This window comes from Neovison vison, chromosome 14, assembly GCF_020171115.1.
Source record: "Neovison vison isolate M4711 chromosome 14, ASM_NN_V1, whole genome shotgun sequence".
Taxonomy (NCBI): domain Eukaryota; kingdom Metazoa; phylum Chordata; class Mammalia; order Carnivora; family Mustelidae; genus Neogale; species Neogale vison.
The window spans coordinates 28044816-28067812 of record NC_058104.1 but is presented as its reverse complement, the minus strand read 5'-3'; the positions used below and the strand labels follow the sequence as shown (position 1 = coordinate 28067812).

Below are 22997 nucleotides of genomic sequence, written 5' to 3'. Positions count from 1 at the left end.
CGAAGGCAGAGGCTTTAACCCACTGAGCCACCCAGGCTCCCCAACCTGGGCTCAGAATTTTTATGACAGAAAACTAACCTGAGATGTATTTGTGTTTAAACTCAAGTTTTTTTTAAAAAGAGCAACTGTTAGCTTTCCTTTTAAACTCCATTCCAGGAGACGTAATCCACGCCCCAGACTCACTCACTCTTTCAGAGACCAAGGGCCTGGTGCTCGTGGGAAGGAGGAACGCTCAACACGCCCCTGCCTGAGCCATGCGGTGCGCTGGGAGCTAAGCTGTCGGACCTGTGGCCGGGAGGCTTTCACGGACGCCAAAACAGCTCACAAACCAGAAATGTCTCCTTTAGGCAACAAGGAAGCCCCTACACAATTCCACATTGTCCTACCTCTTGCATCACCTTTATATAAAAATGACTTGCTTCTGAATTAAAATAGTAATGGATACCCATTTAAACGCTGGGGAGGGGATGATACAGATTAAATAAAAATTAAACAACCGGGGTGCCTGGGTGGTGCAGCCAGTTAAGTATGCAACTCTTGGTTTCAACTCAGGTCATGATCTTGGGGTCATGGGATCGAATGCTACATCGGGCTCTGTGCTCAAGGTAGAGTCTGGTTGGGACTCTCTCCCCCTCTCCCGGAGTCCCTCCCTCCCAGTCTCTCTCTCTCTAAAATAAATAAATAGTTTAAAAAAACCCTGTATTACATCCATTACTCTGAAATTTATTCCAATCTCAGTGTAAAACCTTTAGATCTTTTCTGATGAAAGAGAGAGAACGTATGTACATCTAAAACCCACTTTTTCCTCAAGATACAACATACATTTACCTTACATTGGAAAATGCACCCTAATCTCCACAGCTTGGTTAATTTGTACTTATTTACACCTGCACACCCACTACCTGACCAAAATCTACAACATCTCTAGCATCCGAAAAGTTCTTGTGACTTCTGGGTCAAAAACCCCAAGTTGTTTCTCATTTGGGGCTATCAGAAACCAAGAAGCTAAAAATATTCTAGCACCCTCTTTTTTTTTTCCCTGGATGCATTCTCATTTCTTTTGCATATACACTAAGAAGAGAGTATTGCTGGGTTGTAGGGTAAGGATATATTTAGTTAAAAGCCATTAAAGAAAACCACACTCGGGGCACCTGGATGGCTCAGGTGGTTAAGTACCCAACTCTTGGTTTCGGCTCAGGTCATGATCTCGGGGTCACGTGACTGAGCCCCACATCAGGCTCCATGCTCAATATGGAGTTTGCTTCACTCTCTCTCTCTCCCTCTGTATCTGCCGTTCCCCGCCACTTGCACACACACTCTCTCAAAGAGATACGTGAATCTTTAAAAAAAATAAAAATAAGAAAATAAAAAAATTCTTTCATAATCCCAGCCCTTAGAGACATGATGTTTTCCTTTTGCTGTTTCCCTTTCCAGCCGTCACACGTGCTCTATGCCTGCTTAGCTGTAATGACAGGGCATATACAACAGGACCCTTTGATGAACTGTCCTTGTTGTTTAAAAATAATACCAACGTTACACCAACAGGATCTCCCTCATCGTCCCGCTAACGGATAGCAGATCCCATCACAGAATGGCTGCACAGGGGCTCAAGGTCCTGCTGCCGGCAGCTGTGTGAGCTGCTGTAAATGCAGCAAGTGGCCCGTTTGGTTCTTCTGAACTGGGTCCCTCAGGGAAATGCACGGCAAGGGTATGCACAAAGGTCATATTTTTTGCAAATGCAGCAGAACTTAGTTTCTAAAAAAGCTGGCACCAGTTTAAGGATAACACAATGAGGGTGCGAGAACCAGACTCGCTTGCTGTGGTTCCACCTGCATTTCTGCTCCCCAACCACTGGGCCGCAACGTGGTGGAGTGTGGGGGTGTGGGCTGGACCAAGGCCTCTGGACCTGGCATGAGCAGCCACAGTGCAGCCTGGATACGGAGCGCTTCGCGGTTCTCACTCCTCCTCCGGGCTACAGTCATTAGGCTCCCACCTGAACAACTGATCCCCTGGCAACTGTGCTGCTGCTAAGCTTTTCAGGGCAAAAAGGGGCAGTGCAGCATTGTGGTCACCAACACAACAGAGAGACGTGAGTTCACACCCCCAGCTCTGCCACCAGGCCCTCGACACGCTCATCTACAGCTGCGAGCACCGTTTATGCTGCAGTAACCTAAGGGGCCACAAGGACTCGGTGGTCACATGCTCCCTTGCTCTGTTCCCTTTCCTTGGTCTTGTTTTCTGAACTACAGATTGATGGCTGGAGCTTTAGCAGCTGCCGTGGGCCAGGAGATCAACTTAAGAATGAAGGCTTATGTGAGGACGGGAGAAGAAAAAAAAAAAAAAAAGCAGTGATATTAACAGTCCAGGATAGTAAGAGACTTGTGGAACTGCTGTACAGCCCTGAACGGCCCACTTCTACATTTCTACTCGGAGAGAGAAAGACAGATGTCTATCCTGCTTAAGGTGCTATTGCTCACATCTCCACTTTCTGCAGGGGGCTTACAACCTAAAGAATTTCATAACACTCTTAATTTTAGTAGTATTATTGCTATACGCTATTTTTGTTATAAATTTTTATAATTTATATATACACACACACACACACCCTCTGATAGGTATTTAAAGTGGACAAAAACAAATCCAACCTTCCTCCAGGAAATCCCCAACAACTCCACGGTGGGGAAATGGTCAGGTGAAGTGAGCCCTTAGCTCACACGGAAGTAGCGTACACAGCAGGGGCCCTCCTGCTCCCCGAGACCCCACCTCTCACCTGGACGAAGAAGTAGATGAGGCCCAGCGGCGGGATGATGATGGCGGCAATGGGCGTGGCCAGCAGGATGATGATGCAGGCGCCGATGACGTTGAACAGGGAGCCCATGAACATCTTGATGACCTGCGGGATCATCGAGTCCACCGTGTCCAGCTCCTTGGAGAAGCGGTTCACCAGGTTCCCGCTGGGGGTGCGCTCGAAGAAGCTCATGGGGGACCGGAAGACGTTGTGTAGCAGGTCCAGATGCAGGCGGCGGGAAGCGAAGATGCCCCCGATGGAGACCACCATGGAGTAGCCGAACACCGAGATACCTACAAATACTCTCACGGTAAACCCCGCGATGGGACACGGGCCGGGGGCAGGGAGGAGCGGCCGTGCAGACACAAGAGGCCCCGACTCTCAGCTTCTAAGAAGGACGATGAGGAGGAGGACAGTAGTGCCTACTGTTTACTGAGGACTCACTACAGATTCAACACTATGCAGGAGTTTTACGTGCATCTACTTCTCACACTGACTCCATGTAAAGCCTCTTAGCACCCATTTTACGGAGGACACTCAAGGTCAGACAGGTGAACTCCTCTGCCCTCGACAGAGTCAGCCAACTGGCAGCAGAGCTGCGGTTCCGATCCAGGCAGCTGCTCCAAGGTCATGCTCATATTCCCTGTCCCACACTCCTCCAGGCCAGTGCCATGCAACAGAACTTTCTGTGATGTATTTCTAAAATGGGGGAAATGGTAGCTGCTACCTCTCGGCCCTGGTCTGCAAAAACCCACAGAAGTGTTCAGAACAGAAGCAGACACTGAGGAAAGGCTCATAGCGGCTGTCACTATTAATGCTGCTCTGTTTGGGGACCTTAATGGGCCCACAGGAAGGGTAAACAGGGTTTCTCAACTTCGTCATTGCTGACATTTAAGGCCAGATCATCCTCTTTTACGGGGGCTGTGCTGAGCACTGCGGGCTGCCCGGCGACATCCCTGGCCTCTGCATGCCAGGAACACCCCCAAAGTGGTGATGGCTCTAAGGACCTCCAGACATGGCTAGATGTCCCCGTGGGACAGCACAGTCTGCACCGAGAACCACCAGACTGACCCAATTCCCACCCGCAGATGGCACAGAGAAGCCCACAAATTAGAGTCTACAAAAGCCCCTCGCAAAGCAACAAGGGGCGAGGGGGCACTGCCTGCCAATGCTGCAGGGTGGGGCAGGGGGGCTGCTGTTCACAACTTTGCCCATCTGTGAAATGGGCATGTCGAGAGCATCTCTCCATCTCCTAGGGGCCCGTGAAACAAAGCACTCAAGAAATAATCACTCTGTAAGTATCTGAGTGTCTACTAAGGGACAGGTACTGTTCATGTGACTCTGGCTTAGTTTGAGGGGTCCAGAAAACACTCACAAACGGGGAGACTAAACTCCATAATAAGACATGGAAGAAACCGTTCCAAGTGTTCAAATTGGCCAGGGAAAGGGCCCCCACCTTGCGAAATGCCTAGGGCTCCGTAGACGCTCAGCCGGACTTTAGTGTGCTCCTGGGTCCCGTTGACGATGGGGTCATCGGTCCAGAGGCTGAGCCAATAGTTCGAGGCCAGAGCAGCAACGTGGTTACACAGGAAAAGGAAGATGCTCAGAAAGGAGATGAAAAGTCCGATCGCCTTCATGTAGTCCCAGTACACGGACAGCTTGACCTGCAGAGCAGGGGAGAGAAGGCTTCTGCAGGTACTCCCGCCACCGTACCCCCGAGGGCAGGCACTCCGGTAGCAGCTGGGCCATCCTGTCCCCCCGGCCCCTGCCTACACTCGTACTCATGGCACATCCCCCTTAGTTACTTGACAAAGTCAGCATAAGATAAAGTCAAGGTCTCTGCCCTTACGGAGCTCCCAGTCAAGTGGCAAGACAGGCTTTCGGCGACCAGATCGACACATAATTACAGAGCAGGGCTGGCGCCGTGCAGGATTCCACATACATCCAGGCACATCCAAGAGAAGCATCCCGACCTCTCGCGTTCCTGCGCCACCTCTCAGGGGTGGCTTGTTTCTGTGTGTACTTATTCTTCTTTTAAATGTTCTATTCCTTATTTTTTTTTAAACATACCACATGCATTTTTAAAAATAAACTTGGGATCATTACCATAAATGGAAAATTACTGACACGTGCCCAAAATAGAGGACTGTAAAACACATACAACAAAACAAGCGCTTGAAAGCAATTCTCCCGGTGACAGAGAGAAGCTGGCGATTTCTTAGCACTATGGACTTGAACACCACGTCCCTCCCAGTTTGTGTGCTGGGACTCTGACCTCTGGTGTGATGTACGCAGAGGAGGGGCCGGTGGGAAGCGGTCAGATCGTGAGGATGGAGCCCTCACGGTGGGATTAGTGCCTTTAACAAAGGGGCTCCGGAGAGCTCCCTCACCCCTTCCCAACAGTGAGGACACGGGCAGCAGACTGCGGTCCCTGAGCCTCCCTCGGAGCGAGCCCTTGCCGGCGCCACACGTGCTGGCCAGCCTCTAGGAAGTGTGGGCAATAAAAGTGGGCTGCTCCTGAGTCACCCGGCCCATGGACTTCTGTTAGAGCAGCCCCAATGGACTGAGACACACGAGGAAGATAAACGGGCACCGAACTCAGACTTTCTCACATTGGAATCCTTAGGGCTGCCAGAGAAACAGAAGCACACAAATCCCACCACACACGTACGTGCGCGCGCGCGCGCACACACACACACACACACACACAGAGTCACACGAGGTGAAGTGACAGAGGTGTTATCTCACAGAGAACTTCATCTGATTTACAACTTCCCGCCCCGTGGGGAAGGCGTGGTATAAAGCACCCGGGTTACCCAGAACCAACAGAAGCCCCCAGCTGCTTGGAGGAGGTGGCGGTCAGTATGCCAGCCCTGGAGTCAGACCGCCAGGGTTCCCATTCTAACTCTGCTGCCCCTTGACTGTGACCTTGGGCAAGTCATCTAGGCTCTGCCGCCTGTTTCCGGCACCGGAAAAGAGCACTTTCACAGGCTCGTGGAGAGACAAGATGCAACATCAACGAAGCGTTCAGCAAGGACCTGGTGTGCAGTGACTTGAGCCACAGCCCTCTCCGGGGCAGCCGACCCTCACCTTCCCTGTTTGCGCCTTGTCTGCCTCCACCAGCTTCCACGCGTCCTCTTTCTTGGCCCCGGCTTTCTGCAGCTCAGCCGTGCTGGTGTGGTGGTGGCTAACGTCCCCACTGTAGGAGGAGGAGTTGCTGAGCTGTCTGGGGAAACCAAGGCACATGGGGTCATCAGCTTTATACAGATCAAGACACATTATCACAGATCACATGGCCCCAAGCTCTCTTTGGAGACCTCCTCAAGCCAGTCCATCCGCCCGAGGATTTGTAACCCTGGCGAATGACACCGGTGGATGGGGGTGTGCTGTGTGCACACGTGTCGGCACACGTGTAGGAATACCCTCTCTTGGCCACGGCTCAGACCCACAAGGGCAAAGGGACAGGGTGTGACTTCCATCCTGCTTGCTAACGCTCCCTTGCGCCTTCTTGGTTTGCATGTGTCAATGAAGCAAGCTTGCAGGCTGGAGGCCCGGGATGCTGGGAACAGGGGGCTCCAGTTAGGAAGTGAAGACGGTAATACAGGCCCCAAGGAATGGAAACCTGCCAACAGCCGTGTAAGCTTCGAAGCAGATCCCTTCCCAGCCCTGTCTTCAGATGAGGCCCCAGCCTGGCAGACACCTGCTGCGACTTGTGCAAGGCCCCGAGTGGAGGAGCCAGCTGAGCTGTGCCCAGACTTCCCAAGCCACAGACTTCGAAGTCATCTGTTACATAGCAACCGATATGCCCAGTGCTCCCTGTGCTTGTGCTCAGTCCACCCACTGGTTCTCCCCAGCCAGCTTCCTACCGTCACCTGCCCCTAGGCCCCAGGACCACTTGGAGGTGCTGTCTTGTCTTGGTTTTCCTAGCAAATTCTCAGAAGGCAGCAACCATGACTGATCCCACTGGCCACCTACCTGAACCACGGCAGTGCTCCTGCATGCCCTGGGCGAGACCCTATTCTACGTGATTCACACACATACACCCAGCTCACCACCTTGACAGGTGCACCAACAGAGGGGGAGATGTTTCCACCTATCCCATAGGATAAAAACCAGAGTCAGGGCGCCCGACCCTTGGTTTCAGCTGAGGTCATGATCTCAGGGTACTGAGGATCGAGCCCCACACTGGGCTCCGTGCTAAGTGCAAGGTTTGCTTGAGATTCTCTCCCTCTGCCCCACTAGCACTCTCTCTAATAAATAAAATCTTGAAAAAAAAAAATCAGATTCTAGGAGGGTACCGTGGGCAGTGTTCTAAAGGGCAGAGCTGCTCACGCCAGTTTCGTCTGGGTTCGTCCCCAGCCTCATTTCTGTGAAACCACCTGACGCCAGGGAAGTGACTGCAGGCAGCCCCAGCACAAGCAATAGTGTGAATGCTCTTTACTGGGTGCTGAGGGAGGAAAAGTACTGTGCTAAGTGTGTACATGCACTATGCAAGGAGGGCCTACCCCCAGCCCTCTGCGCTAGGCACACCACAGACCCTATCTGACAGGTAAGGAAACTGAGGCACAGAGCGGGTAAGCCACAAAGTCCACAGAAAGCTGCCCATTAAATCCTTAATAATCTAGCTGAGAGCAACCTCCTTTACAGCAGCAAAAGCACGGAACTTCGGAGCGCTGGCTCAGAGGCAGGGCATGGGTTCAAGTCCGAGCTCAGCTTCTGTCTGGCTGTGTGACTTGGGGAGAGCACTCCACTTGCTCACCTATCAAGTGGGTAGACAGGAGTCACCACCTGCAGGTTCAAGAGACTGCACAGGGCTTGGCACCGTGCCTGGCTCCGAAGGGTGCGTACAGCGTCATGGTCACTACTACTGTGACTATTTTGGTTCACATGCTGGCCCTAAAGGCCTTAACACTGCAGGCCCCTCTCAATGACTTGAGCAGAGACCCACCTCTTGCAGGGACCTTGAGCGTCCCAAGTGCAGGCAGACGGTTACCTCCTGAGGCCTGTGTGAGCCGTGGCCCCCGAGGAGAGCAGTGTGGCCCCCTACCCTCCTTCAGGCCCCTGAAACATGAGGCCCCATAGCAATTTGGGGAAGGAGGCAGAAAACCTCTGTCTTCCAGGACCCCGGGGAACTCAGGCATTCTTCAGTAGGTCACACAAGCTGCTGGTACCCTTGTTCCTCTTCTCTCCCCGCAGGCAGGGGACAGAAGCAGGGGCCTGCAGGGTCCACACCAACAGGTGTCCCTCTCTGCTCATACCTCTGCAGCTGTCTTCCCGCGACATCCGTCACCAGCATGCCGTTCTCCATCTGCTTCCCCTCCTTCCCTGGACTGCTGACACTCGTCAACCCTGGCAGGAGAGACGAAAGGGGGGAGTTGTGGTTTCCAGAGCTGGACGCCAAGACCACAGGCATTTAGGAAAACCTGTCACTTGGATGGAACGTGGCAGATAACCTGGCCACCAGGAAGCTCAGGAAGCAAGACATGCTTGGCTGAGGCCACAGACAGGCTCCCGGCACAGGGGCAGGAGGCCTGTAGAGCCAGCTGGCTTCCGTGGGGGCAGAGACAATGACTTGCAAGCATCCCGAGGGTCCCAGGAGCGTCAGATGCTGGGCCCGAGTACGTGGCTATCCCAGCGCAGGCGACAGGTATAACACAGCTCGGTTGAGAGCATCAGAGCCGCACAGAACTTAGTCCAAGGGGCCAGGATGCAAGGAGCCAGGTGGGGAAGAGCGCACAGCCGTCTGGTCCCCAAGCAACCCAAGCAAGGGTGATAGTCAAGCACCCCCCAGTTTTGACAAGGGCGTCAGCCAACAGGCGGGTCCCAGAGGGTACCCCGCCCTGTGTCCCAGCGCCAAGAGTCAACCCAGACCACGGGGAGGTCCAGAAGTCTGGGGCAGAGGCTACCTGGAGCAATGCCATTTCCCTCAACAACAGGTATAGCCACCCTGAGGCACACCGGCCAGGCAGCGGCCCCAGTCCCAGGAATCACGCCCCCGGCATCAACGCTCATCCCCAGAACCTCACTGACACTGGCTAACACTGAATGAGTGGTGGCCCCGTGCTCTGCTGAAACACATCATCTCCCTTCATTATTCCAACCACTCAGGGATGCGTCATCATTACCCCAGCCCGGCTCTGATCTCACACTGGTGCCAGGAGAGAGAAAGCCTACAGCAGAGATGTGGTGTAGGGCTCCCCAGGGCTGGCCCGGAAGAGGAGGGGAGAAGTCCCAGAAGGGGACTAATATGCAGCTCTGGCAGTGACAGGGTGGCTCTGGGAACACGCTGACAGAACATGAACTGGTATCAAATGCATAAAGACAGGCTCTTTCGGATGACAGTCACGGAAGAAACAGAAGACAGACAGCGGGGCGGGGCACCATGGGGGGGTGCGGTTGGGGGCGGGGCAACTCTGAACCAGTGATTTGCCATCTTGGTTGTGAATGACGCAGGCACCTGCGCACCCAGGGATGCCCCTGGCCCGGCTCTGGTCCCTGCCAGAGTCAGCCTGCAGGGAGGCCGGGCCCCCATGCAGAGTCAGAATGCAGTCAGGAATGGAGTGCTCTCTCCCTTCCTAGCTGTGTGTGGAAGGGAAGCAATAAACATCTCTGAGACTCAGCTTTCACATGTGCCTTTGCAGGGCAAGTGACCACAGCTGCTCCTTTTGTAGTGGGAGGATGAGTGAGGCCACATGTGGTGCTTGGGAAGTGACAGGCCACGGCAGGGCTTGGCACTACTCGCCTTATTAAACACGTTCTACGGGTAATTCTGGCCTGTAGCCAAGATAGAGATTCATCGCTTTACACGTTTCTTTTTTAACGGCAGCATCTTTTCTGCTTAAATTTAGAAAAATAGAGAACTAAACTTAACCAAAGAAAAGAATAACAACAAGCAGGTCTTTCCATGCAGAGTATGCAGTCCGGGCTCACTGCACTGGAAGCCCAGGCCTGGTCTTGACCAACTCTTTCTGTGCCCGGGCAGGGGTGCTTGAAAACATTCCCAGAGACCTAGCCCCATGGCAGGGGCTCCAGAGAGCTCCTTGCTCCCACCTGGCTATGTAGGCCAGCCTCTGTAAGCTGCAGGCTTCCCTTCTGTTCCTCACTTAGGATGAGCCATAAGGTCTGTGGGAGACCACACAGTGGCCTCCCATAGCCCCCTTTCCCCACCCAATTAGCCCACAGATTGATACACCGGCAGGGACAGCTGGAAAATTCTCCTCTGCAAGGGGAAGGACCAAGAATCCTAGAAGGCAATGGGAACATGGGTCGGTCCACCTCTCCGTCTGCCTTCTTTGCAAGGAATCAGCTCTTCCCTCTTCCTACAGTCTTGGCAGACCCAAGGTCAGCCCATCAGAGCCCCTTCCCCAGGACAATGAACCATCAGTGGCCCCGAGGACCGAAGACAGTTCCGGCTAATCTGTCCTAAAGGTGTCTGATTCCCGGAGTTCCCATTTCCTGAGTCGTTGTTCGGTCTGGCCTCTGATTTCTGAGTGATCTGCTTCCCATTCCAGTAAATACCCTTGCTGAAGTGGCAGGAGCTGGCTTCCGTGGCTTACAAAAGAGCCCTCTGATCCTCAGCAGCACGCTGCTGCAGCAGGCAGGAGGGATGGGTCCGCCCCAGCGGCTGGTTCATGCCTTCGCCTCACCAGAGGGAGCCGGGGCAGCCTTCCACAGTGAAACTCTGCTAGAAGACATCCCCCACCCCCGTCCCCCTGCGTGTCCAGAGCCACCTGTAGTAATTCCATCACGCACACATCGCCCTGTTCTACTTTGGTCTGCCGGGGTCCTGACCATGCCCAGGAGGTGACAGGGGGATCGGGTGGGTCACAGGCGGGCCATTCACTGTCCACCCACTATGTGCCAAGCATTCTGCGAAAAGGATCTCCGCCAAGGCAGGCTCATCACGGCCCTCTGACCTACAGAACAGTAACGCTTAGCCCAGGCCTCCCAGCTAAGGAACAAGAGATCTGGGGGTTCAGACCATCTCCCCAAGTGCCCACTGCAAAGCGTGGCATATAGTAGGTGCCCAGAAGTGCTGGATGAATGGAAGGGAACAGAAATACAGATGGTCAAGGGCCTCTTTCTGAGCACGCAGCACCAGGCCCGGTCTGCCCACATCCTCCTCCTGCAAGCACAGCTACTTGTAACCCCCGGGTCACTGACCTTCCCCCACCTCAACCACCATTTGCCACCTGAGAATTCATGAGATCCAGGAACATATTAAGAACCAAGCCAACACTCCCTCCTGGAACCGCCATTTAAATGCCCAGAGGGGAAGGATGAAGGTCCTCTCCTAAGGCTGAGGAGCAGAGATGGCCAAGGCACCTGCCACCCTCAGTATCCCCATCCCACACGTGCTGGGATGGTCCCAACAAGCACACTGCACCGGGCCAGCTCTTTAGCTAAAGATGAAAAATGTGTTTAGACATAAGAAGATCTAGAAAAAGGCAGGCCAACCCTCAGACTCTACACCTGGTTTCAGGGCAGCAGAAGGAATAAAGTCAAGAGCTACAGCCGGGCAGGGCAGGTGTGGTGGCTGGGAGACAAGGCAGCACAGGCCTTGGCTCTGGCTCACAACCTTCAGATCTTTGATGACAGATGCTGCTTATGAGCAGGGCCTGGGCTATACACTGCCTTCTGAGCCAGACGCACACGGAGCCAAGAAAAGGGGAAGAGAAGGTGGCTTGGCACAGATGTTATCTTGGGCCCTCTCAGGCTGGGATGAGGATGCCTTCTCAGGGTTCTCACAGACCCCCAGGCTTGCTTCCATCACTGTGTTTAGCACCACCGCACCCTTGGTTATTTGGCATATGTCTCCCCCAATAGAGGGGAGACACCCTCAAGGCTGTGAGCTCTTGAGAACAGAGTAGGTCTTACCACTACTTTATTCTCAGCTCCAGACACATCAGATGGCCATGTGTGGATGCACAGGATGTTCACTGTACAATCCAAGGGGAACCCTTTCACTCAGTGGCTCAAGTATCAGGTCCCCCATGGCACACAGCAGGCACTCTGCATAAACCTGATATGCACATGGACAGACTAACAAATGAATGGCCAAGTGAACAAGCAGAGCTGACCTTCCAGTGCTACAACAGGCACCCCACGGGCCACCATGATGCCATCATAAGCCCACGCCCACAAAGCTGGTTTCTAAACCAGCCCTGGAGAAATGGTAATATCAGGGCATATTTTCTTCCAACCTGAGTATTTACACAGTTGTGTTAATGTCCAAAGCTTACCTAGGACATGTCTTAAATAATCAAGGCATAATGTACTCATTTGTTTATTATTACACATTATACTGAGCATCTACTATGTGCCAGGCACTCTTCTCTGGTCGTGGGGATATAGAGGTAACCAAAAAGCCCTCACGGAGCTTAAACTTCAAGGGAGAGAAAGAGAGAGAGAACACACAAAAGAACAGATCAACAATTAGCTGTCAGGCAATGTTCAGAGCTACAAAGAAAACTAAAGCAGAGGAAGGAGGAATTGAAGGGGGCAGGGGCTGAGGGATGGTAGACAATAGTTAAGTTTTTGGTTTTTGTTTATTTTTAAAGCAAAAGCCGAAAACCTGTCATCTAATAAATGTTTCTTGAGTGCTTCCAGGTACCAGGTGTGAGGCTGTCATGCTGAGAAGCCTGGCACTGTCCCTGCTCTTGAACCTAGTAAGTACCACTCCCGGGTCTCCATGTCTAGCCAGTCACTTTGAGAAAGCCAGCACCTCAGAGCTCGCTGTTTATTCTCAAGAAGGTTCTGGAACTCTGCTTGGGCATGGGCCAGCAGGCCAGCCTCCCTCGAGGGAAGAATCCAAGTCACCGCTTTACAGTCAACGCTTCGTTTTTGACCAAAAACGGAATTGACCGGCTGCATCACCCAGCCCGATCCACCCACATTGGCCCAGAAAGTTCTCCATGCTCAAGTGGAAGAAATACGGCCACTGAGGACAGCCTAAAGGAATGTGCTGTGTGGACGAAGGACTCTCTGCAGCTGTTCGGTGTTTATGACAGATCCCGGTAATGGGGGGAGGTGCTGACGACCTACTGGTCAGAAAAGCAAGCAGGGCTGATGGCTGAGCGTGCAGGGGATGCTGGTCCTCTCAGGAGGGAGGCCGAGGCGGGACGGACACTGACAGCCCCTCCTGCAGGTGGGCCAGGGGACGGACAGCCTTCTTCCTGGTTCTCTGCATTGTTCTGCAGTTTCTAACTGTCTAAAGCGAGAACGGGCTGATTTTATGATCAGTAAAAAAAAAGAAAAAAAATCTTTCAGCAAAGATCTGAAAGACAGAGAAAATCAGTCACGAGCTTGAGGGATGAACCGAGCACGGGTCTGAGAAGTGGGCACATTGTCAGAGTAACAGTCCTTCTCCCCAGACCACAGGGAAGCACCGGGACACCGCGAGGCCGGGGCATGGCAGCGTTCTCAGCCTCGGCACTACAGATGCTCTGTTTTCTGGTGGGGGCGGGGAGTGGGTGCTGTGCATGGTAGGCTGCTTAGCAGCATCTCTGGTCTCTACCCTCTACGTGCCGGCAGTCCATCCCCTCCCCCCGCAGTGGTCACAACCAAAAATGTCTCCAGACATTGCAACGTGTCCCAGGAGGCAAAAATGTACCCCGATCAAAACCACTGCTCCAGACTTCAGGTTCCTAATGAAGAAACCAGAGTAAACAGAAATAAATGTTCACCTTCCGAGTACAAAGGATAATGAGTCAATATGTAACGCTCTTTGCCACCTGGGGGCAAAAAAAAACAGGGAGACAAAAAGACCAAAAAAAAAAAAAAAAAAGTTTCTGACCCATCAGTGTAATAAGTACACCTGGGGAGGGGTCAGTATCTCCCCATCCGAGGCTTATTTCCTGGTACATCTGCTCTCCCCTACCTGGGTGGGGAAACAGTCCCCCCAAACCAAACACACTCCCCCTTCATCCTGGGTGTTCTAAAAAAGACCTGATTAATCCAACAAGGGGGGAAAAAAAAAAGTTTCCCTTTAGGAGAAGCCAAAAATGTGGTTCAAACAAATCCAAGGTCATCGGCTCTTGGGAGTCAGTCGGCTGCGGCGGAACAAGAGTGGACCCTGATGCCAAGCCGTATCATGGGGAGCCTCACGAGAGGGCAGGAGTGAGAAGGGGCTGCCCAGTCTGGGTTCAGACCCACAGGCTGAGGGCTCGTGTGCGAGGCTGTGTGTGGCTGGATTGGGAAAACGACCCCATGGCAGTGCGAGGGTGGTGGATAGCATTTTCGTTGCCAAATTAACTGCTGATGTGGCCAAAGGGAAAAAAAGGGGGGACGGAAAGGCACTGGCAGCAATCTGTGGTTCTGCACCAATTGCTTCGGGTCTGTTGGCAACGACAGAGGAAGGGAAGGGAGAGAAATAATCTATGGTCAACAGGGTTTAAGGACACTCCCTGGGCACCAGGCTAGAAGGGTGACGGACCATGCATTCTGGGAGGAAGATTCAGCTGAACGCAGACATATCGCTTGAGAAAGCACCCAAGGTCATTTTTACCCAACCGAAGCAAGTCTGTAAGATACAGTGCTCCTGAGGTTGCCCTCCCCAGCAGGACCTTGGCTTGACCAACAGAAGGCGCCAACTCTGCAGCAGGAAGGAAGGAGGTTAAGACTTAAGGCAGAACTCCCCAGGCACGAAAGCAGAGACATGCAGGAACTCATTCCGATCCGGAATGAAAAGCCGAAGAAACTTCTTGCTTCACGCTGGCAAAAAGAGATGCTTTGCTTTTAAGACCACTAGCGTTCATGGCAGCACAATTTGTACCAGCCACAACTGGAAACGACTAGAACAGTCATCAACCCATGAATGAAAGGACAAAACGTGGCGCAGTGGGCCCCAGGAACAGAACGACCTGAGACACAGACACGCTACCTCACAGGTGTGCCACGAGAACCTCACCCGGAGGGAAGGAAGCCAGGCACAGAGCACCACAGTCTAGAAGTCCATTTATGTGAAATGTCCAGAACAGACAAATCTAGGGAGAGATGTGTGGGTGCCCAGGATGTGTGGAGGGACCAGGAGAAAATGTGCAGGGATGGCTAACGGCTACAAGGTTCCCCGGAGGAGCAACAAGAATGTTCTGAAGGTGATTCAGGTGATGTTGTACAACACTGAACACACCAAAAATCACACAACACTTTAAGTATGTGGATTGTGTGTTCTGTGACCTCTATCTCAATGAGGCACTTAGTACAAACCACTAGGACCCCTGCAGCAAACCAGAGCAGAGGAATGAATGAGGCCCCCACCCCACCCCGGGCAGACACGGAGACCACTGGAGGAAGGAGCAGAAGACCGAAGCTTAGACGCCAGACTTGAGGTCCTGACCCCACCAGCAGCCAACGTGCATTCTTGGACAAGCTGCTCCCTGTCTCTGATGCTCAGCAGCTTCTCACTGCATGGAGACCAAAATCCAAACACCTCACCCTGAAGGCCCACCTCCTCCCCCGCCGACCCAGTCCCCTGCCCACCATGGTCTGGCCACCTGGCCTCTTTTTCTTTCCTTCAACAAACTGACCTCACACCAGGCCCGAGGCCTGTACACCTGCTCTTCCTGATGTCAGAACACTGTTCCCCAGATGTTCTCCTTGCTGGCTCCTTTCCAGGCCACTGTCCCTGCCTTAGAAAGGGCTTCTCTGACCAGCCCCCTGGGCTGCCTTGTGCCAACCCCTCAGACCCCAGCTCATCATCCGCAGTTTTTTCTTTACAGCACTTCACGCTCTATGAAAGTGCCTCCGTGGTTAATTCTTGTCCTTCTCTCCCACCAGATTCCAAGCTCCGTGAGGACAGGGATTTGTCTAGATGTCGTTCACTTCTGTCTCCCTGAAACTATCACGGGCTGGACTACACCCCTGTCCCAAATTCCTATGTGGAAGCCTGAAGTGCCCAGGACCTCAGAACATGATTGTATTTGGAAACAGGTTATTTGCAGGTATAATTAGTTGAAAGGAGGTCATGGGGGGAGGGGCTAATCCCACATAACTGGCGTCATGAGGGAAAGGGGACATTCAGAGACAGACTCCCGCACAGGGAACACTGTGTGCAGATGAAGCAGATACTGGGGGTGATGCCTCCTCAAGCCAGTGAAGGCCAGAGACTGCCCACAGGCCCGCAGAAGCCGGGGGAGGGGCGTGGAACGGACCCTCCCTCCGAGCCTCAGAAAGAACCAATCCTGCCAACACCCAGGTCTTGGGCTTCCAGCCTCCAGGACTGTGTGAGATTACAGTTCTGTTGTGTGAGACACACCGTCTGTGCTACGTTGTCACAGCAGCCCTAGGCAAAGAACACAAGCATTTGACACACAGTAGATGCCAAATTTGAAATTTGGCTCAATGACTATACTGATGAACCATAAACGGCTCTTTCTCAGCAACCAGGCCCATTCAGAGAGACGGGAACCTGGCTGTCCCCGGCAGAGAAGGGACCAGCTTCCCTAAGCCTCAGCTTCCTCACCAGGGAACTGGGAATAACAATTCTACTCCTTCCTGAGTTGCTCAAAGGCATCAAGGAGGTAACTCTCGCAGAGAACAGGAGCCCGGGCTAGCCCTCAGCAAGCATACCATCACAGATACTTCCAGAACACCAGCAGCCCTGCCCCCAGGGACAGTTGCAGACCTGCCTGGGGATGGAGTATGAAAGGAACGTGCCCCGGAGGCTCGGGGAGTCTGTGATGAGCTCCGGGAAGCGGGAGGTCAGGGCAGGACCCGTGACCTCTCTCAGCGACCACTGAAGGCAAAGTAGAAAAGGTGTCAGATGACCTCCCCCCTCTCTGTGGGGCCAGAGCTCCAAGAAGAAAGGAGGAGCCTCTGAGCCTCCCGTCTGACCGAGGAACACACAGGGCAGCCTAAAGGTTGCAAACCAAGCCCCTGAATTTTAATCAAACTGAGAAGAGAGAAAAGATTCTTAGAAGTCTCACCACAGAAGCCTCCACATGAGGACAGGGCGAGGCCCCGGCTTTCCGAGCGCTGGCTCTGGAGAGCACAGGGGGTGCGGCTGGGGGTGGGCAGGTCTGCGGTGACCTGGCCAGTGCCACGTGCGGGGGGAGGTGAATGATGGGCACGCCTCCCAGGAGAATCATGACAGCAGTTGTCATGCATAGAACATTCTGTGCCGGGCACCGTGCCCAAGGCTCGATGGAACACGTCGAGCACATGAACTCTCCACCAACGCCAGGAGGTTGTCCTGTTATTATGCTGCTTTATCAGTGAGGAAACTGAGGCTCAGAAGGGTCTGGAGGACCCTGGTAAAAGGGGCAACGGGACTCGAATCCAGTCTCGCCGACTGCCAGCCCACACACGCGTTCAGGCACCACGTGTCCCCTGGCCCCAGCATCGGTTCTGAATGCCACACAAGTCACCGCTTCCCAAAGCCTCCTGGGAGCCAGGAGGACTGTAATTATCACTGTCCCCACTCCCGCCATGAGAACCCTAAAGCTCAGCTGTCCCAAAGCCACCTTGCAGCGAAGGATGAGGCCCCGGGCCCAGGTCTGCTGCGGCAGCTGTAGGGCACTGGGACCCCCTCTCTCAAGTCAGCCCCGAGAGCCGAAAGATGATCCTTCCTCAGAGCTCCTGAAGGGGCTGGTGAGGCGAGCTGGAGGGGGGACTGGGGGACCCTCCGGGAGGCAGTGGGGGGCCCAGCGAGGCACCCCGCGTCCTACCTTCATCCTGCTCAGCCTGCTCCTGCTCGCTGCTGGCGTACGTGCGCAGGAACTCGGCGAAGGCGCCGTCCCGGGCCAGCAGCTCCTGGTAGGAGCCCATCTCCGAGATCTTGCCGCCGGTCATGACAATGATGACATCCACCTGGGGCAGGTAGCTGATGCTGTGCGTGACCAGGAGCCGTGTCTGCGGGCAGAGCGGGAACCAGCGGGGGTCAGCACCTGGGCACGACAGGCATCCCCCAACACCTCGCCGGCCCAGCTTGAGTCTGAGTGCCTGGGGCGCCCCGATCTGTGGATGCCTTCGTTCAACCCATGCCTGCCAGGAGGTGGGGGGCAGTGGGGAGGGAAACGGGCCCCGGGCCTCGCACTCCACGGTCAGGGGGAGAAAGGATGGAGAGATGTATGACAAAGTGGGTGCTGGGTGTTGCACGAAGCAAAGGGGACGGGCTGAGGGCAGGGGTTGCAATTTTAACAAGGGTGATGGAGAAGCTGATCTGTGGACGACAATTTGAAGGATGAGGGGAAGGCACAGTGGACGGATAAAAGAACAAAGACAATACAAAACAATTCACATGCAATGGCTTGTTTAAAGTAAGCATCCCCCAAAAAAGACGCTACAAAATTCGTACACACGTGTGTATTTTATCCAATTAAGTCAAGGTTGGGAAGGACACTCAGCAAACTGCATGAGTTGACCAATTTTTCCTTAAAGGGCCAAATGGTAAATACAATCGGCTTCTGGAGCCTCCAGTCGCGACGGGGACAACAACGCTATGCTGCCGCAGCGGGAAGGCGGCCGCACATAAGGCGGGAGAGATGGCCTGGCCGCGTCCCAGTGAAGCTTTCCGTACAGACACCAGCATTTCAGTTCAATGCCATTTTCATTTTCAGAGGTTTCAAAAGACTATTTTTCTTCGGCTTTTGTCCCAACCACTGAAAAATGATCTAAGACCTTTCTTAACTCAAGGGTGGTCCAAAATCAGGAAGCAAACCAAACTGCTGACCTCTGCTCTCGAGGCAAGAACTAGAGTGCAGGAGAAGGGAGGGACCCCCCCCCCCGCACTTTACATATATTCTCATACCCTTTGATTTTGTTACCATGGGCATGTATCATTCTGATAACAAACATTTTTTTTTAAAGATTGTATTTATTTATTTGACAGAGAGATCACAAGTAGGCAGAGAGGCAGGCAGAGGCAGGCAGAGAGTGGGGGGGGAGGGCGGGAAGCAGGCTCCCGGCTGAGAAAAGTGCCTGATGTGGGGCTCGATCCCAGGACCCTGGGATCATGACCTGAGCTGAAGGCAGAGGCTTTAACCCACTAAGCCACCCAGGTGCCCCAAATTTTCTTTAAAAATTACATTTATACAGAATTTTGGGGTGTATATGGGAATGCTTACAATAGGTTAAGCAGCACATTGCTTACTATATATATATGCATGATATGAAACCTTCTAAGACTTGGGGGCGCCTGGGTGGCTCAGTCATTAAGCGTCTGCTTTTGGCTCAGGTCAAGATCCCAGGGTTCTGGGATTGAGCTCCACATCCGGCTCCCTGCTTTTCCCTGTCCTGTTTCCCCTGCTTGTGCTCCCTCTCTTGCTGTGTCAAATAAATATATAAAATCTTAACGAAAAAAAGTTAAAAAAAAAACCAAACAAAACCTTCTAAGACTTGAAAGAAAGAAAATCTCTATGAGCACAATCTCAATTGTGCACAATTGCTTATGTGTTTCTTTTTCTCGTATTTTTCTGAATCTCATCTGTTTTCCCCAAGGGCATGTGTGTTCTTTCTTTCTCCAGAAGCGGGAAGGGGGGGGGGGACCAGTGCTCCCTCCCAAACACCCTGTAATTCCCCTAAAAACAATCATCACCATTAAGAGAAGATCCATTTCCTGTCACATTACAGTGCTAAAGCAGTTTTTGTGCCCCCAACTTCTGTCCCTCAGCCCACGGCCACCTGAGCAGGGAAGGGGGTGCTGCCTGCTCAGTCAGAGGGGAAGGGATTTCCCTCTGTGAGGCCAGCCCTGTAATTAAATCAGGAAGAGGGGCCTCTGTTGGCCACATGGAGACAAGGACCGCAAGTCAGTGTTAAGGACATCCCGTTACAAAGACAAAGCAAGGAGGCTGTCCTGGGAAGGTATCCAAGGGAAGCATGAGAAATGTGTTCTTAAGTCCAATTTATAAAAAAGAAAATCCTGGAAAGTGGGAAGTGAATGATTCCCCAAGGGGAAACATTCTGACTTAAGTGAAGATGTGAGACAGCCAGATACCCGAGCCCTGCCCCATCAGCAGATACCTTGTTCCTCAGCATCCCCTTAGGACCAATCACGTTTTCAAATATGTGTTTTCCCACATGAGCATCCACTGCTGACAGGGGGTCGTCAAAGAGGTAGATATCGGAGTCACAGTACACGGCCCGGGCCAGGCTCACTCGCTGCTTCTGGCCCCCAGATAGGTTCACACCCTGTGGAGAAACACAGCAGAAGAGTGGGGTTCCCGGGGAGCCTTGCAACCTGCAGACGGGGAACCCCACTCAGGACGCAGCAGACCCGGGCTGGTGACCCTGCAACACAACACTGCCTCCTCTCGCTGGAGCCCGAGGCCACAGCATGAGACTGTATCTACATGACCTGGGCTCAAGGACTGCCGTGGGGTCTAGCCTCTCCGAGCTGCTGAGCAGACACCCAGCACAGAGTGGCAATTCAGCAAAGGCTGGCTGGTAGCCACAAACGATGGGGGGCTACAAGCAAGGCACCAGGAGATGCGGTACTGACCCTATTGCTGCTGCCGCTATTAGAGTTAATAGTGGACACTTCTGTGAGCTTGCTCTGACCTATCACTCACTGGAAACCACACAGAACTGAGGCAGGCTGCACTCTGGGGGTGCCAAAACGCAGCCCCACTCTCCAGGAGGAAAGGCACTGCTTTCAAGTTCACACGGGAGCACTCCACAGAGCACAGAGCAGCAGTCCCAGACCTCTCTCTGGCAACAGCCTACCAAATGTTACTTCCGTATGTGGCTGGGAAATCAAAGGGACCCCCCCGCCAACCAGTTAACTGCCCAGTCTCTTCTGAGAGATGCCCGCCCTCCCTAGGCACTGAGCTGGGGTCCTGGCAGCCAGGGTTCTCCTGGATTGCCTCTCTGGCCACAGCTCTTTGGCCCAGGGGTAGACACCAGACGCAATCATATTCTCTCACTCTGTATTTTGGTACTGGGACCCAGGCAGGGAGAATCAGAAGTCTCCAAGGGACAGAAGACGACACTTGGGTTAAAACAACAACTAGCCCCGCTTCCTCTGCTAACTGCAAACCCAAAGAGTCCTGCTAACAGTTGTTTTTTCTTTCCAAGGAGCTGTAGATTTCCCTCAAATAAAAGAAATCATTTAGCAACTAAGGAAGCTGGCGGAGTCACCCTCTTATAACTAACTAAGGAGTCAGGAAAACTCCTTGGTGCTGCTGTGGAACATCTGTACTCCTCAAGCATACCAGATAACCACCAGAGCGCTGGAACAGGCTTGCTGGGTGAGGAAAAGCCTGTGCAAAGGCCCTTAGGTGGGAAGGGCCTCAGACAGGTCACTTAGCCCTTCTATGCCTCTTCCTCCTTAACCATGAATTGGAAGTAACAGTAAATCCCATCTCATGGGCTTGCTATAGAGAGGGAATGCATATGAAATGTTTACCACAGGACCTAGCACACAGTAAATGCTGAATATTAGCTATTATATCATTATTTTTACTACTACCCTTATTTTGTAGGGGACTGTGGCCCTCTGAATCACTGATACCCCTCCCCCTTGTAAAGTGCCCTCTGTCATGTGACTCTGCGGTCACGTGACTGCTAAGGTAGTGTGCACTTCATGGTCCCTTATCTTTCAGTTCAATCAGGTGAAAACAACCATGTTTTACAGGACACTGTGGGGAGGGTGCAGTTTGGGTTTTGTTGTTGTTGTTTTGGGCTTCTGCAGTCGCCATGAGAAGAGCTTCCCCCTGCAGGAAGACGTGTGGGGCAGACCCCAGCCAAGCGCACGGTCTGGAACCGGGCTCACTGGGCCTGTACTGTGGAGCGGAGCTGCCCAGCTGAGCCCAGCGTGGATCAGCCACCCTCGGTCAACCCGCACGCCCACAAATGGAAGAGTAAGGATTTAACATCAGCCCCTAAAATTGTGCGGCTGCCACAGGGGCCATGCTGCAGCCGTACTGACCTTCTCACCAATCTCTGTCCGGTCCCCGCTGGGCAGGATTTCCAGATCTGGGAGGAGGGCGCAGGCTTCAATGACAGCCTTGTAATACCGTTCCTGTAGCTGGCGGCCGAAAAGGATGTTTTCTCGGAGAGAATCATTCTGAATCCAGGCCTGCTGGGGGACGTAGGCCACTGAGCCCTAGGAAGCACAGATAGAAGGCAGCAAACAGACCGACAGCCTTGGTTAATAAGACGGCAGTCAGCCAGCCCACCCACCAGGGGGGCCCTACTTCCCAAGATACTTTCATCACACCCACTGTTTCAGGAGGGGGGAAACGGAGTCACGACAGCCTCGGATGCCAGAGCTGGGATCAGACCCCACGCTAGGTCAGACACGGACTGTAGGATCATAAATTCAAGAGTGCAAATCCACACTGGTTATTGTTTTACACTTACTAAGTATTTCCCTAAGTGCCTCCAGCAGCAAACAAAACTCCTGCTTCTCAAGAATAAGAAGTTCCTGACATGATTACAAAACAAGACCATTTGATTACAGTTACGCTAAATGCTAAGAGAGGAAAAAGCAGGAGTCCTTCAAGCAGTCCTTTAAAGAGGGAGACCTAGTTTCTGTCGTCAGGGAAGAATTCCTTGGGGGAATTCCCCAATGACATGTGGGAATGAACACTACACTGAAGGCAAGGACTTCAGTATCAAAATCGTCTGTTTCAGGGACACCTGGGTGGCTCAGTGGGTTAAAGCCTCTGCCTTCAGCTCAGGTCATGATCCCAGGGCCATGGGATGGAGCCGCGCATCGGTGACTCCCCGCATGCTGACTCCTCTCTCTCTGCCTGCCTCTCTGCCTACTTGTGATCTCTGTCTGTCAAATAAATAAATAAATAAATCTTTAAAAAAAAAAAAAAAATCGTCTGTTTCAAAGTGTGTAGTGTTCATTCCCACGTGATCAACTGCAAAGAATGTCATGAGAGTAAGGGCCAGGGGAGGGCATCTGCTTCATGAATTTCAGGAAGGAAGTTTTAAATGAGGATGGACAGGTGAGGATACGCTGGTGTGACAAACACGAGGCAGAAGAGCAACCCGTCAGATGGAGCAGTACGGGCAAAAAGAAGAACCTGGCGCGTCCTAGGACCAGGAAGGCCAGTGTGACTGGAACGTGGTGGGAGGAACGAGCAGGAGACCAGGGGTCCGGTCGCACCGGGCTGGGGTCCTGATGAGGAGTGTGGGCTTTACTGGGAGGGAAAGAGGAACAAGTGAAGATTCTTACCTAAGGGAATTCTAGGGGGACAAGATTGGGAGTGGGACCCAGAGGTCCCTATCTTCAATCTTCATTCTCAAATAACTGAACTGC

The 22997-nt window shown here is 53.0% G+C and overlaps 1 protein-coding gene across 1 annotated transcript in view; it reads right to left on the bottom strand.

Moving 5' to 3' along the window:
• The window catches only part of ABCC1 (ATP binding cassette subfamily C member 1), a 130103-nt gene that overhangs the window by 12516 nt on the left and 94590 nt on the right, over nucleotides 1-22997 (bottom strand). The window contains exons 17-23 of the mRNA XM_044233081.1: nucleotides 21654-21830; nucleotides 19748-19915; nucleotides 17455-17638; nucleotides 8047-8137; nucleotides 5879-6014; nucleotides 4245-4452; nucleotides 2771-3081 (exon numbers count right to left, since the gene is read on the bottom strand). Coding sequence (XP_044089016.1) covers nucleotides 2771-3081; nucleotides 4245-4452; nucleotides 5879-6014; nucleotides 8047-8137; nucleotides 17455-17638; nucleotides 19748-19915; nucleotides 21654-21830 — 1275 coding nt within the window. The remainder of the gene's footprint in view (nucleotides 1-2770; nucleotides 3082-4244; nucleotides 4453-5878; nucleotides 6015-8046; nucleotides 8138-17454; nucleotides 17639-19747; nucleotides 19916-21653; nucleotides 21831-22997) is intronic.